At 44.3% G+C, this 15,161-nt stretch overlaps 1 protein-coding gene across 2 annotated transcripts in view; it reads left to right on the top strand.

Moving 5' to 3' along the window:
• The window catches only part of SCML4 (Scm polycomb group protein like 4), a 122,111-nt gene extending 108,363 nt beyond the window's left edge, over window positions 1–13,748 (top strand). Inside the window, exon 8 of one of the 2 annotated variants that reach the window (XR_004422678.1) lies at window positions 13,148–13,248. Coding sequence is in view for 1 of the 2 variants with exons in the window: in XM_033102761.1 (XP_032958652.1) it covers window positions 13,148–13,273 (126 nt within the window). In the remaining variant the exon portion in view is untranslated. Of the gene's footprint in view, window positions 1–13,147 lie in introns of both variants that reach the window. The other variant, XM_033102761.1, reaches the window with a different exon arrangement.
• Window positions 13,749–15,161: the final 1,413 nt, after the last annotated feature.

Genomic DNA, 15,161 nt, shown 5'->3' with positions numbered 1-15,161 from the left:
GGGCCTTTCCAACAAGCCTCTCTCTCTCTCTCTCGCTCTCTCTCTCTCTCATATGTGCTGATGGTAGCAAGACTGAGAATATGAGTACACAGCCAAAAGGAGGAGAGGGATAGACAAGAACCTTCCCCGGTCCTTTTCCATTCTTTACCCATCTCCTCCCTTGAGAGCAGATTTAGAAATATCAGGGGCTTCTCTCTTTTCCCAAATGGTTACATGGGTGCATTGAGCATAGAATCACATGACTGAATTTTTTCCCCCATAACTACACCACAACTTAGAGTGTTTCACCCTCAAAGAAATCACCTCAAAAGCCTGAGCACCTGTTCCAAGGATGTTGTCATTACTCAGAATATTTTTAGTACCTCTCTTTTGGGATGATCTTTAGAAGCTAGGACACATTCTTTTCAAAGTGGTGTTGGAAGCCCATCATCGTTGCATGAAGGTGGATTTTCTTCTTTTTGAAGCAAGCCAAAGCCACTGGGGTGGTATCTAGTGAATGACACAGGGAAGCAATCCATTGATACATAAAATGGCATGTCTTTTCCTTGTATGTTTCCTTACTGGGTACAAATGGTTTGAGCAATAACAGCCACAATTCATTTGTTAATTTAAATATATTAGGCAGATATCAGTATAAGGAACTGCAAAGTATAGGCTACTTTGAAGGGCAATGTCATTTGGATGTATAACATTTACCATGTTCATTCTCAAGCGATTTCATTGCTGTATCTTTAGGCATGGTAAGCTGAGGATACTGTGATGACCCTTGTCTGCCTCTCTCTGCTCTGTCCTGTTGTCACCCACCCACAGCACTCCTTGGAACTGTCATACTTTTGGCCCAATCTGCACTGTTCTTTCCACTTCTCAAGATCCAGCCCTCTCAATCTGTCCTTGAGTGTGGGAACAAGAGTCCCATCCCCTTTGAATGCTTCATTCTGTGACTCACCTTGACGGCTCACTACCCTCATCAACCTTTCTCAAGGACAGGCCCTAATGCTCACATCACTAGGTGTCCCTCCTCCGTCCGGCCTGAAGGTCAAGAGCCAAGTGACCTGGAGCCAATCTGACATACCTCTTGAGAAGCGTGAGTTTTTTTCCCCAGCCATGCTGCCTCCTGCAATCTGCATGGAGTCACTCTGACATCCAGCAGCAATTCTGATCGCTCCACTCTTCTTTCTAGTACATGTAGCTTTGTCCCAGCCCACGTAGCACTGACTGTACTTCCTTGTGACCAAAGCCAGGCCAGTGCCTCAAGTTTAAGTGAGGAGGGTCCAGCCAGGATCAAAGATGAAGTACAATGACAAAGTCAGAAGCATTTCTGGGGTGAAGTTTTGTTTTTAGACATTTACAAGTCTGCTGAGATGTGTGCAATATTAAATGGCTTGTGTGTGGGCCGGGGAAGATGACGATGTATTTCCCAAAGGGAAATATGGTTTAGAGGAGGGGAAAAGGCCACAAAATTCTAGAAAGAGGATGCTCTTTATCTGGCCTTTATCTAGCACAATCACATACCCTGAAGGTCTTTCTCGAAGTCAAACTTGTTTCCTCCACAGGAACTGTAAGTGTTTCTGCCCAAGTGTGAGAGTTTGGAGGACTTTAATTTCTTTCATTATCCATCATGTTTTAAGTCACAACATCTAATTTGCTGTCATTGTGCAACTATATCTTTTATCACTTGAGGATTTTTTAAAAATGAGCTCTTCTCATCTCATCGAGACATTTTGAAATATCAGTTACTTCGTATAGCAGATATTTCTATTTTATACACATTGGTTACTTAGGTTGTTTATCTTCTGTAAATACCTAAGAGTAATTTTATTACTATAAAGGTTTTATACTTTAAGTACATTTGTAGAAAACTTACTTTTTATTCTATACACACACAACAAAACTAAATAAATGAATAAAATAAAATCATTTCATCATAATTGTCTTCTGTTGCTATTTTCTCTTTACATTAACAGTAAAAACTTTTTGTTAATTAAGTGCCATTGTAACATCACAAAGCGTCATGAGGCCAAAAGGTTTGTGTTTTACCAGCTCGGCTAGGCTGTAATTGCCTGACAAGGCTCTTGCTAAATAATGAGGGCATTTGAGTAAGTGGAAATCCATGTTCTCTTAGCTTGTGAGGTTGAATGATGATGATTGAAATGTTATGCCTTTTGTTTTGTAAGTTAGGGGGTTTATTTTCAGATTCTTTCTTTCAACTCGCCATAGTTAATCTCATGTTTCCACCTCTTTATTCTACTTCTCTGCCTGATATGCCCATTCAGGAGGCTTTCTGATCGCTCTCCATCTGGGAAAGTGGCAGCTGCACCCTTTCCCTGGAAAAGCTTCTGTCTTTAACATGCACTTCCATGAAAGAGTCAGGAACCAAGGGAGCACATAGGTCACCTCCTCATCTCTGTAAGAGAAAAACAGGGTTGACCACAGTCCCTTTTTCCACCTAGACAGTCTTCCCTCCCTTCTATTTAAAGATTTTAAAAGGGTGTATGTGTATGTGTGTGTGTGTGTGTGAGTGTGTGCATATTCATGTATGTATTCATGATTGGGTTTGGGAATTTGAGACAAAGATCATCCAGTGAAAGTATGTGCCTCATTTGCTTGTCCAACGCACATGTACCAGAAGGATCTGCTGTTTGTACCGCAGGTACTCTAATTACTTGAAAATTCATTGTGCTTTCACTTTGTATAGACATAATGTAATTCTGGAACATAACTTCAACTCAATGCTTTATTTAGAAGTGCTCAGGGAGTATGGAGCCTTGCCTTAGGAAATGGTGTAGTGTTAGGGCCTGGCTTTGCTTTCTTCCTTTTTATTTTATTTTATTTTTTTAATACCAGTGGATCTAATTTTGCAGACCAGAAATCAGTGAATAAAACTCATTGTAATGGGGAACAACATTTACATCAGAGAGCAAGAACAGTAAACTCTGTCACCTGGGGAAAGAGTCTCTCCTTAATTTTTGCTTTTTGCAAGCATGATGCAATCAATGTTTCCTAATACTGGGACAATCCTCACCTCGAAGTGTTCCTGTGTAATTGTGTCACATAATGGGAAATTATAATAGGCAATTTGGCTCTGTAATTCAGTTTGCAAAGCATGCAAACATAAGATAACTAGGTTAAATGCAAATAGGCATTACCCTAAGGTACAAAAAACAGGGGGGAGAAAAGATGCTGTGTCCATAACTTAGAAACAACCTGAATTTTATTCCTCATGTGCCTCAAAATGTAGAGTTTATTAAAGTATTCATCCTCAAGTTTAACATCATTACATACTGTCCATGCAAATACATTATCTGTGTATGAACACACACGTATTCTTACTGCCTGTATTTACAAATCTCTCATTGTCAATAAGCAGGCTCCGAGCAAATTGTTATTTAGCAGTGAGTAGATGCACTCTTTTTTTTCCTACAATGTACAGTGTTTTAATAAATAGACTATTATATATGACACCATCTCAAAATGTGCTTTTAATTTTTCAAGGCTTTCTTATTATTGTTTGTAACTTTTTCCTTTGGGCCAATTCTTTCATTATGTAGAGGTCTGTTTTTAATGTATTCCCTTAAACGGTGACTGATAGATACACTATAGTCAGATATACACAGTGTCATGAAATAAACACGACTCACCTTAATGATTTTAATTTCGGGGGGGTTTTAAAATTTTTCGATGCAGTTTTTTTTTCTAGTATAGTGTATCATGGGCCTGAGAGTGATTCAGTACATTTTCTAAAGCTTACGTTTCCAAGACAATGCAGTATTTTCTGTTCATGCTGTAAAAAGCATTTCCATATTTTTAATAAAGAATGGAATTTATCTGAGCCTGTGTATATTTTACCTGATCAACTTCTTTATGGTCGTTAGTTCTTCAGGACTAGTTCCCAGAAGTAGATAGCAAGGAAAAGCTTTTCAAAGGGGATCCTCAAAGGCCTAATTCACAGCTGCCTGGGAGGCCCCTGCCACCAGCTGCCTGCATCACCTTAGGGCAGCCAGCCCAGCTCAAGCATGACTTGTTACATACAGGAGCCCAGGGTTTTCTGTGGGCTGTACTTCCAGTCTCCCTGACCTTCCTATTCTGGCCTGTGACTACAAGGGGGCAGCCCCGGCAGGGAAGGAATATGAGTTTTGATCAGAGCCCCCAGAGGAGTGTCCGCCGAGGGTCTTCATCTCGCTCAGACCAGTCTCTCCTTCAGGATCTCCTTCCTTCCTTGTTGGTAATCGGGGATAAGAGGGCTGCCTCCTGCGTTAGTCAGGAGGTGTAAAATAAATTACAGCGCTTGGAAAAATCCCTCAAACAGTGACTGTTGAACCTGGAATCCTCATCCAGGCTGTTGATTCCCTTGCAGTTGGTTATGACTGAGCTGTTTGGGGGTCATGATTGCTCCTGGTGTTTGATCCAGCTTGTCCCCCGACCTGCCACTTCCCCGCCTCCATCCTGGCCCTACTTTTCTGCAATGATCCTTGACAAAAGCAACATGGTTCTCAATGAAACAATTGGGGTGGGGGGGCCCACCAACAAGGTTCTCAATGAAACAGTTGGGGTGGGGGGGCCCACCAACAAGGTTCTCAATGAAACAGTTGGGGTGGGGGAACTCCTGTGCCAGTGTCTCTGAGGCTGAGTAAGTCCAGTAAGGAAGGCCCGGGGATGGCTCTTGGGGAGAGTTGGGGTGCAGATCTCCAAGCCTCACTACCTGCTCTTGGTCTGCTTAAAACTTAATACACTCTGAAAACATTAACCTTGCTACTTGCCCTGCCCCAACAAACAAACAAACAAACAATCTCCAAGCTCATTTCTCCCCCTCTCCTGCAGCACAGGTCTAAGCTAGGTGGCCTTTCTCACATGCCCATTTCAGTCCCTGAGCCGCCCTAAGAGAACCCACCCCCCACCTGCAAGTGCCCTGGTCTCCAGGCCTGAAGGATCCCTTCTCAGGGCCCGCTCTCCTCTCACAGTCAGACAAGCTCTGAAAACATAGCTTCTACCACTAGTTTTTTCTTGTTGCTGTACTGTCTGTAGTATCCTACTTATAAAAGGTCCAAGTGGGGGAGAAATCCTGGAGAAAAGACTACATGTGTTTTTTTCTTTTTTCTGTCAAATCTCAACATAGATTAGGCCACTTGAACACTTGCCGATCTAGAAAGGAAGGATGGACATCATTAGGAAGGAGACACCTTGCCCTGGATTGCGGTGATTGTGTGGAGTGAAGCAGATGTCACTGAAGGGCAGGAACAGCACAGGCGTAAGGCTCATACACAGGCACACACACTCCTGAACGTGGGTCTATGCATGCACTGCCCTCGTCTCATTCCCTAGTTCTTAATAGCCAGAAGGTAGATCGGACCAGAAGCCACAACTCTGGTTTTAGTCCTAGTTTTCCCACTGAGCAGCTGAGGGTGTTGGGCAAGTCACTGCACCTGTCCAGACCCCTGGGAGTTGGTTGGACTAGCGGAGGTCCATGTTCCCCCACCCCCACTCTGGCCCCCTCCAATAGCTCACGGGTCTGTGGCTTAGCAGTAGAACAGGCCATTTATGACTAGATTACTTTTTCACGATCTTCAGAGTACTCCCCCACCCCCAGCTGGTAGGACCCATTGGGACCCTGCAAAGAAAAGAAGAGCTTATATAGCTGAAATCAAGATGACAACCTATCTCAGATGTCTGTCTCCTAAGAATCTAAGAGGAAAAGTAGTTCTTAAGAACAGAATGGTGGTGATTTTCTCAGGCAAGTTACCAGAAAAGAGAATTCCCCACATACTAAGTGAACCACTGTTGAAGATACATTGCTTTGTTCTAGGAATCTAAAGCACCATCACACACATTGAGCATGGACAGATCTCGCCTTCTGATCTCTGTCTAAGGACTTCCATTCATTTTACTGCTCAATGAACTTGCACATGTTCCCATTACCATTTTCATAAAATTAAAAAAAATCATTTTTTAAGTGGAATTGCTTTTTTCCTTGAACTCTTCACCAAGATGGATTCGATATCCATCTAGGAGTGGTTCCTAACTTATTGTTAACCTATAAGTGGAAGTAATAAAAAATATTGAAAAGCAAAGGCTATTTAAATGAAAAGTATTTCTGTAAAATCTCCTGGGGTTGGGAGGTGGAGGAGAAGGATCTGACAGTAGCTCTGTTGCCGATTTCAGAGTAACATATTTGGCAGCGATGTTTTGTTAGCAGCAGTTCATCAACGAATCCTATTACTTAATAAGGTTATCACTCTTAGCAAAAGCTGCAAATTACAGTCTTTTTTCTCTCTCCAGGCTGAAGATAACATCCTTAAATTTTTGCATCTGCAAGTAGTGTCTGGTTAGCAGAAACTGGGTAAACAAAAGCACATTGAAACTGCCATTTGTGTGCAATTCAGGCTGACGTTTTTTATCCCCAAAATTTAGTCATGTTAGCCTGCCACTTCCCTTCTCCCCTATTGTTTGGTATCGGTGTGGACTGAATGAGAAAGGGATAGGAAATCGCTCCTTTGTTCATCACCAGCTGCAGGAGACACATTTTCATGTCCAACGAGAGCAAATTCATAAGCTCGTTAAAGCCTTGCTAAGTCACCTCCCAACCCAGGTCCATCTGCTCGTCAACCTTAAAGGAGGCTTTTGGTGATTTAGTGATTCAGGAGAGCCACTTTCTTCCAACAAAACCACCCCCATGACTCCCACAACGTGTCCCATCACAGGATTCTCAGAGCAGCCCACGAAATGGTCCTCCCTGTGCTTTCACTTCTCCTTCTCCCTACTCCACCTTAGGTCTTGCTGGTGTTTAAGTCTCATAGCCTTACCTGCCAAACTTCCTCTATGTGAGTTCCTACATATTCACCCATCCCTTCCCCTGTGGGGCCTGGGAGACTCAGAGAAGGACCAGCCGGTGCTAAACATGTCGGTGTTAGCCTTGATCTCCTACCAAGATGGTGTCATGTCCCATGTGGAAGAGGAGATGGTGTAATGGTGAGCGTGTCATGCCGTGGATGGAGAGTGCTGTGGGAGCCCCTCAGAGACAGGGTCAAAGGAAGCTGTTCCCTCCATGCAAAATACAGAAGAGGAGGGGCCTGGGAGAAAGGCATGTGGGAGCCAGGAGAGTATTTCACGGAGACTTTCTAGTCAGCATCCCCTCCAGAGGGACAGGTGTGTGCGTGAGCACCACCCCTGCGCTCACAGATGTAGACCCAGCAGACCTGCTCTTCCATCTCCATAGTGCTCCACTTTCCAGTTCAGCTGTTTTGTTTTGTTTGTTTGTTTTTCCTTTTGGCTCAGAAAGCTCCAGAGGGGATGAAACTGAGAATTTTCTTGTGGTGGGTGTGTTGTGTGTTTGCACTGAGTTTCTCTCCCTCGTTCCAGTTGTTGATGACATTTTCCCTCCCACCCTTTCTCTCTCCCTCACCCACCCCTGTCGCCCACCCTTTCACACTCATCTTCCAGTCCCTAGCATTTCTTCAAGCTGCATATACTTTCCCCTGGGAGGGACTTTGTGTTTTCTGGCTGAATTATTCTTTACACATTTCCAGTCAAACACTTTTCCCCTTTCAGTTGCACCTCTGCATCCTTCCTCCACTTGGCTCTTGGAGCATTTGTTCTTGGTGTTTGATTTCCTCCTCTTGCCTCTTCCACCTCCTCCCCCAGTGAGAACATCTCCTTGCATTTCTCACAGACTTACATTTTCCACCAGCAAACACCCTTCCAAGGGCCTTAGTGACTTGTGAAAATTCCTTCCAAACTTGTCTCCTGGAAACAGGATGGCAGATGAAAGATTTCTTCATTAAAATTAGGCACTTTAAAGAGGCATCTAGTATAAGCTCTGAATCCCCAATGAGCCTCTGTCGGATGGAACTGGAAAGGGGGCCCTGGGCTGTGGGGAAAACTAGGACCAAACACACTGGGGTTCTAGCCCCCTCTTGCTGACACAGAAGCCCTCCCCTGGTCAGGGAGGTTTTGAGCCTGATGGGTCATTGCCCTGCTTCCTACCCATTGCTCCCACTGTGACTGCTGCTTGAAATAGCTCATGCGTAAGGTGGCTGGAGGTCCCCATGACCTGCTTTTCTCGGAAGACAGACTATGATTTATGACTTGAGAAGCTGGTCAAGGCTCTGGATGTAATTCCAAGCTGTTATTTCTCATTTGGGCTCCTAATGTTTGGTTATGCAGCTGGGCGGCGTCCCCTCTAAAAAGCAGCTTTCGAGACATGAGCCAGTTCCCAGCTGGGAGTTTTAATTGGACCAGCAGAGTGCAATCAGAGCTTGGAGGAAACTCCAGGGCAGGGCCTTAGGAAACTTGGGGCCTGGGAAAGTAGTTGTCTAACTCTGGCTGAAAGCAGGCGGGAAGGAGGCACCAAAGTGGTTTCTCTCCTGAGCCAGACTCACACTGGGTGCTGCACACACAGCAAACATCTTGCTGATTCCCCAAATACTCCTGCTCTGTGCGTCCCCGAAGGGCAAGGTGAACACAAGGAGGACAGGCGCAGGCATATTACTGGGGCAACGAGGAAACCTAGGAGCCCCTTCAGGGCCTCCACAGGCACCAAAGGCCCAGTGATCTGGTCTTGCAATTAGACCCCTGTCCTGGGCAAGAACCAACTCTCACAGGCCCCGTCCTCAGTGTAGGTGGCCGCTTTCTACTTCTTTCAGGGACTTGGGATATATGCTTCTAAAAATCTACTGAGATGCCGAGCACAAAAATAAACAGACATTTTATTTTTTGTCACTTGGCCCACCTGAGGGAGGTCAAGGATAAAACACCTTCTCAGAAGGAGTGTACACAGCAGATGTGCTCCATCCTGTCCTGTAGACCACTGTTGTGTCTAGCTTTCACGCAAACTATTGGGATCAACATCCTTGCCAGAATATTGAATAACGAGGCACAGATGAGGCATAAAGTCTTCCTTATCCAGCCTACAGTCCACCATCCTCTCAGTCCACGCTCTCACGATTCACTTTCACACGTGCACATGTGTTTCTGCCAGCAGAGAGCAGCCAGGTACTGCAATGCCTTGGCGTGTGAGCACTTTCCTCTGGAAGCAGGGCTGTGCTTCCCCCTTGAGCTCTGTTGAGACCTGATGAGCCTAGCTATGGACGTGGCGGTAACAAGGGCCTGGGGTGGAGGTTAGGGACAGATCTTGACGACTACATGTGCCATCTTCTGAGGCTTCAGAGGAAGTTTTTACATCGACTGCAGGCGAAGGAGGCTGTTTTCCTATGTCAAGTAAAAGAGGCTGCTTTGGCTGGCCTGGAGAAATGAGAATTGGTGGCCAAAGGTTGTTAGGTGCTTCCAACCAATGTCCCTCTCCCAGGTCTCAGGGTTCCACTCTTTTAGGGCCATGAATTTGACTCAGGACACCTAAGGCTGCACAGTCAGTATTCTTTGCGGCTCTGCTTCTATTATCATTATATCTTGAGCCTGATTTTCAGCACAGTTTGTCCCGTGGGTGCAGGAGATAAGGGCTGCCATAGAGACTCGCTTGCCTTCTCCGCATGCTCTAAGTCGGCACTAAGCTGTCCAGAATGTTGTGTTGTTTTTTTAAATCAAGTGTTGCAATGCCATCAAAAGCAGCCAGCACCTATACCAATTGTAATTATCCCAATACCAATCAAGAGCCACGGCCAGTGCATACCCCAGTTGTTCCCAAGGTTTGCTGCATGTAAGAATCACCGGGTGAGATTTAAAAAATACTGGCACCTGGCTTCCACCTATAGGCAGTTTGATTTAATTGGTATGGGGAGGGACCTAAGCATGGGGTTACTTTAAAGTTCCCCAGGTGATTTTAACGCAACAGTTTGGAAACTACTGGCACACCCCAGTGTCTCCTTTTCCACCTCCACTTCATCACCCTTAACAACAGGTAAAAGCTTTTGTGGTGCCACTGCACACCAGGGGTTGTTACCAGTCCACTTACCACCAGCAGTGGGGACCCTGTGCCTTCAGACCAGTGGGCAATTCAACTCTGAAATCCCACACTGAGGGTCTGCTCTCTAGGACCACTGTCATGCAGGGACTCTGGTCCCACTCCTCACATAAGCGTGCAGGACATGGTGAGGCCAAAAGGAACACCAATGGAGCCATGGACAGGAGAGTCACACCACTATATTCCCGCTGGCGGCTGGGTTGGAGACACAGGAAGCAGGAGCTGCCATCTGCCATCTGCTTCTCTGCCATCCAACCAACCAACCCACTAGCCTAGCCACAGCAGTTATTAGTGGCTAATGGCTAACCGGTAACAGCTGATGGCCACCCAGCCACAGCGGATGGCCATCTGATTATAGCTGATGGCCATCTAATAACCGAGCCAGCGCCTTTCCACATGAGGCCGAGAGCCTGGAAACTGCTCTCTGGGACTCTGTCCTCACAACCACTCTTTAAACCATCTCTGCCCAGTTTTTTTAGAAAACAGAGGCCAAACAAAATCTTATATGTTAAGATTTTACTGGGAAACGCAATTCCAGGGAAACAGAAGTGGCGATAAAAGAGAAGCGTTAGGGAGATAGAGCAAATATAAGGAGGAACGTGAGCAAGATGGCCACAGCTCCGGGAGAAAACGATTGCTCAGTCATGCAGGGTGGCTCCAGAGGGACCACATGACACTATCCACCTACAAACAGTCCTTCCTGGGGGAAGAAAGAAGAATTTATCCTCCAACCCCCGTCATCTATTGATCCTGGTTGCCATTTCTGGATTGCATATATATGGGCACCAGGTGGGGCCCCAGTAGCTTGCATCTCCATAGCAAAAGGAAAGCCCCACACAGAAGACGAGAGGCAGAGATGTGTGGCTTGGCATATGAGAAGAGGCTTTGCATCAGTTGTCTATTGCCTTGGAAGAAAAAACTATCCTACCCTTAATGAGTTAAAATAACAATCTTTTCATTTGCTCACAGTAGTATGTGTAAGCAATTTGGGCTGGGTTCAATGGAGTGGTTCTTCTGTTGGTCTTGCCAGAGGTTCCTTACTGTCATCTGCTGGCCTACGTGGGGCTTACCATGGTCCTCAAAGACCGTGCTCGAATGTCAGGCAGTTGTTGCTTGCTGATGGCAGCGTCTCTCTTTGCATGGTCCTTCATCCTCAAGGAGGCCAGCCTGGGCTTCCTGACATGACAGCATCATGATCCAAAAAGGAGAGACAAGAGGCTGTGAGGTCTCTTGTCTGCGAGCCTCAGAAGTCACACAGGGTCATTTCTGCACATTCTATTGGTCAAAGAAGTCACAAGGGCAACTCAAATTCACGGAAGGGGACATAGTTCTCTTGATGGGGGGGGAGGACAGGCAGACCGCACTGGGTTTGCACAGCAGTGGCAGGGGTCATTGTAATTGTCTTTATAATCTACCGCGAGCATGGTCCCTTCATGCCTGCAAGCAGGCCCCTGGTCCCTGGCACTGGTGGAGGCGGCAGCAGCCACCTGGCCCCAAGGCTGATGAAACAGCACAAGTTAGAGCCGCTCCAGCCAAAATCCAAGGAGAATGTATGGATCCGGGTGGCCAGTACCTGAATCCAGTTCAGAGTGCACAACTATTTTAGAGAGCAATGTGGCAATATCTAATAAAGTTGAAGCTGCACCTCTGCTGCAGCATCAAGTTCCACGCCTAGAAATAATCACAGGTGTTCACAAGGAGGCGGGGACAAATATATTCATGGTAACATTGTTTGAAATAGCCAAACATTGGAGCACCCTAAAAGTCTATGAACAAGGAAACGGACAAATGACCTTTGAATATTCATTCAGTGAAATACTCTATAGTAATTAAAATGACATAGACGTATCTACATGAATAAATGCCAGAAATATCATGGGGAGTGCAACGAAGAAAGTTAAAAGAGACATACCTACTGATAATTTGTGCAAATCTTAAAAAACACAAAAATGATACCTCATAGTATTTAAGTATGGAACCATACATAGAAAAATACAAAAATACGTGTGGGAAAGATACTCTCAACTTCAGGGAAGTGGTCATCACCAGGAGATAGGAAAGGGATTTGGGGGGCAGGGTGTCAAAAATCTGCAACATTGTGTTTATTAAAACAAAAGGTATATGAGTAAATATAAAAATGCTAACTTGTTATATGTCGGCCTTAGGTTAATGGATTTTTGTGCCATTATTTTCTATACTCATGTATTTGAAATGTCATAATAAATAAAGACACATATTTTTTCAAAGCCATCAAAAGATCTCAATTCTGGTCTGGAGTCAGCTTCTAAGATTACCCTTTGATGGAAATAAGTCTGGGGAATACACACAAAACTGTAAATAGTGCTTGTCTCTGGGTGATGGGATTTTAGATTATCTTTATTTTCTAATTTTTGTTGCATTTTTAAGTATTTTTTATTATCAGAAAAAATATTTTCAAAAACCCTTGTCTTTTGGTCTTAGATAAATCACTTAACTTTAAAGCCACATTATGCATCACAAAGAAAAATGAACAGAAATCACCATTTTGTTCATTGAACATCTGTCTTAGCCTTTGTTATTTCACATCACTCTTCTGTACACAGCACATACGACTGGACATTAAATTCAAGTGTAATCAGCGTGCCTGGACTTATGATGGGTGGGGAGGCAGGGACAATGGCTGACAGACAAGACTTTCCCTCACTGCAAAGTGGATCCCCCACCCCACTCTTTTATTGAATAACTCTTGGTAACAATGGCCTATTTGAGAGAGGACTCCTTTAAGATATCATCCTCTTTGAGCACAATCCAACTGTACACACCACATCATATATGTGCTGATTTTACCACTTTCCATCATCTGACATGTCCATCACTCTCATGGCACAGGATAACCAGGCTCTGATCTCTATCAAGGGGCTCCACTCACTTCCTGCTCACCAGTGAACAATGATAGCTTGTTTGAACCCCACTAGTAACTGTCACAGGCTACATTGACTACAAGTGAGATTTGTAAACTGAGAACAAAGAGGCAGCACGAATACCTTCAGTCCTGACTTCATTTAGTTGATTTCATCACGATCGAGTCAGGAGATGGAACTAAAAGTAGCTTAAGCAAAACTGTGGAATTATTTATCAGCTTATCTAATTGGAATGGACAGGGGTGGATCCAGGGACTCACAGTACATATTAGCAGGACCATTTCTCATTTTGCCATCTCAACTTCTTTGTGTTGATCTCGTTTTGTTTTTCCTCAAGAGATTCCCTCCAGCGGGTAGAACAGAGGAAAGGAAAACTGACATTCTTCCAGCTCAGGATACAAGAGGAAAGAACAGAAGATTCACTAACACCATCAGCACATTTAATCTCATTGAAGGACTCTAATAAGACCACTGGAGTCTCCTGTCCACCATATGGACCAATCAACATATGTGCCCAATCAACAAGGCCAGGCTTGGGCCACACCCCCATCTTGGTAGTGGGGCATGAGGCAGGGTACAGGGACTGCTGGCCTCATCGGAACCAACAACACAGTCATGGAGGAGTAATCCTCTAAAGGAAGATCGTGTGCTGTCATCGGAGGAAGGGAGGAAAGAAGCCTGAGAAAACAAAACTAACTGTGCACCCAATGCACATAGGATACAGAGCTCTTATTCTATAACCATGTCTCTTAAACAGCAGGGAGGCATCTCCCCGTGAAGTTTGTGCCCCTCCTGCCATTCTAAGGGATATGTGGGGATAGGATATGAGGTGTGGGGAGGACCTCAATAGTAAAATGATGGACGTTCTTGCAGATGTTTGGTAGGCCGGGGGGCTGGGCATCGTAAATTAGCCCAAACTCCTCCTCTTCCTCTCCAGCATAGTTACTACTCCCTTCCCTTGCTTCGTACTCATCTCCTTTTTTTTTTTTAAAGGCAATAACCTTCACGTTTACAGCCTTCTGTAGTGATAATTAAAAGGCATTCCTGGCTTCTTAGGAGAAAGCCCTTGCGTTTCAGGAGCAGACAACAGTGAGTGAAAAAAATTATAAGTTAATGCCATGAATTTTTACACAAAAATCCTAACCAAATCATTAGGAAACAGAATCGAGCTATATATTGAGTTGCTGGTATTCAATCATTTTTGGCCTTCAAAAACAGCAGCTTCGTGTACTTCATTCTAATTTTTAAAAATTCTACGGGGCGGCCAGATGGCTCAGTTGGTTAAAGCATGAGCTCTGAACAACGCGGTTGTCAGTTAGAGTTCCACATGGGCCAGTGAGCTGTGCCCTCCACAACTAGATTGAAGACCACGAGCTGCTGCTGAGCTTCCGGAGGGGTGGCCCGATGGCTCAGTTGGTTAGAGCGGGAGCTCTCAACAAGGTTACCAGTTCAATTCCCGCATAGGATGGTGGGCTGTGCCCCCTGCAACTAAAAACTGAAAACAGCAACTGGACTTGGAGCTGATCTGCGCCCTCCACAACTAGATTGAAGGACAACGACTTGGAGCTGGCCGGCCCTGGAAAAACACACTGTTCCCCAACATTCCCCAATAAAATTTATTAAAAAAAAAAAATTCTAGGACCAAGCTGGGTTTGATTCAGAAATACAAAGAGAGTTTAACATTTCATATTATCATCTCGATAGATAATTCACTTAAAATATAAGATTTTAAAATTCATGGCTTAAAATTTTTTTTAAAAACACTAGGAATAGAAAGAAACATTCTTAACCTAATAAAGGATAGCTACCAAAAACTTCAGCAAAATTAAAGGTGTAACATAAACTGCTCTCTTTATAAGTAAATGGATGGTGAATGTGGGAGGTAGATTTCTCACTGTTAGAAAGGGAAGTTACAGATAAGAAAGCGTGAAGACTAGACTGAAACAGGTGCTGCTGGATTAGAATATGAAACATCAGTATGAACTCATGTGTCTTAGATACAGATCGAATTATAGATGTGCGTATATACATTGGTTAGTAACATACATATATTTCTTAGCTATGTCTACTGAGAAGTCTAGAAACATAACACTCCAGTTGTAACGAGCACACACAGCTCTTGGTTTCTAAATTCTATACTCCAATAAAACAAACCAGTGCTCCCTAGAGAAATGGCTGACTCTAGTGCTAGAGCAGGGAAATTACAAGATGGGACTGGAGCATCCTATAGTAACAGAAAGAAAGGAAGCACCAAAAACAAAAGAATGGAGACATGTCAAAGGGACATAGGAGCCAAACCTGGAACAATCTGAGCAACAAAAAAGTTAAGTAGTGTATCCAAAATATAAAAT

Source organism: Rhinolophus ferrumequinum, chromosome 3, assembly GCF_004115265.2.
Source record: "Rhinolophus ferrumequinum isolate MPI-CBG mRhiFer1 chromosome 3, mRhiFer1_v1.p, whole genome shotgun sequence".
Lineage (NCBI taxonomy): Eukaryota > Metazoa > Chordata > Mammalia > Chiroptera > Rhinolophidae > Rhinolophus > Rhinolophus ferrumequinum.
Note: the sequence above shows the minus strand (reverse complement) of the source record. Positions and strands in the feature narration are given on the sequence as shown.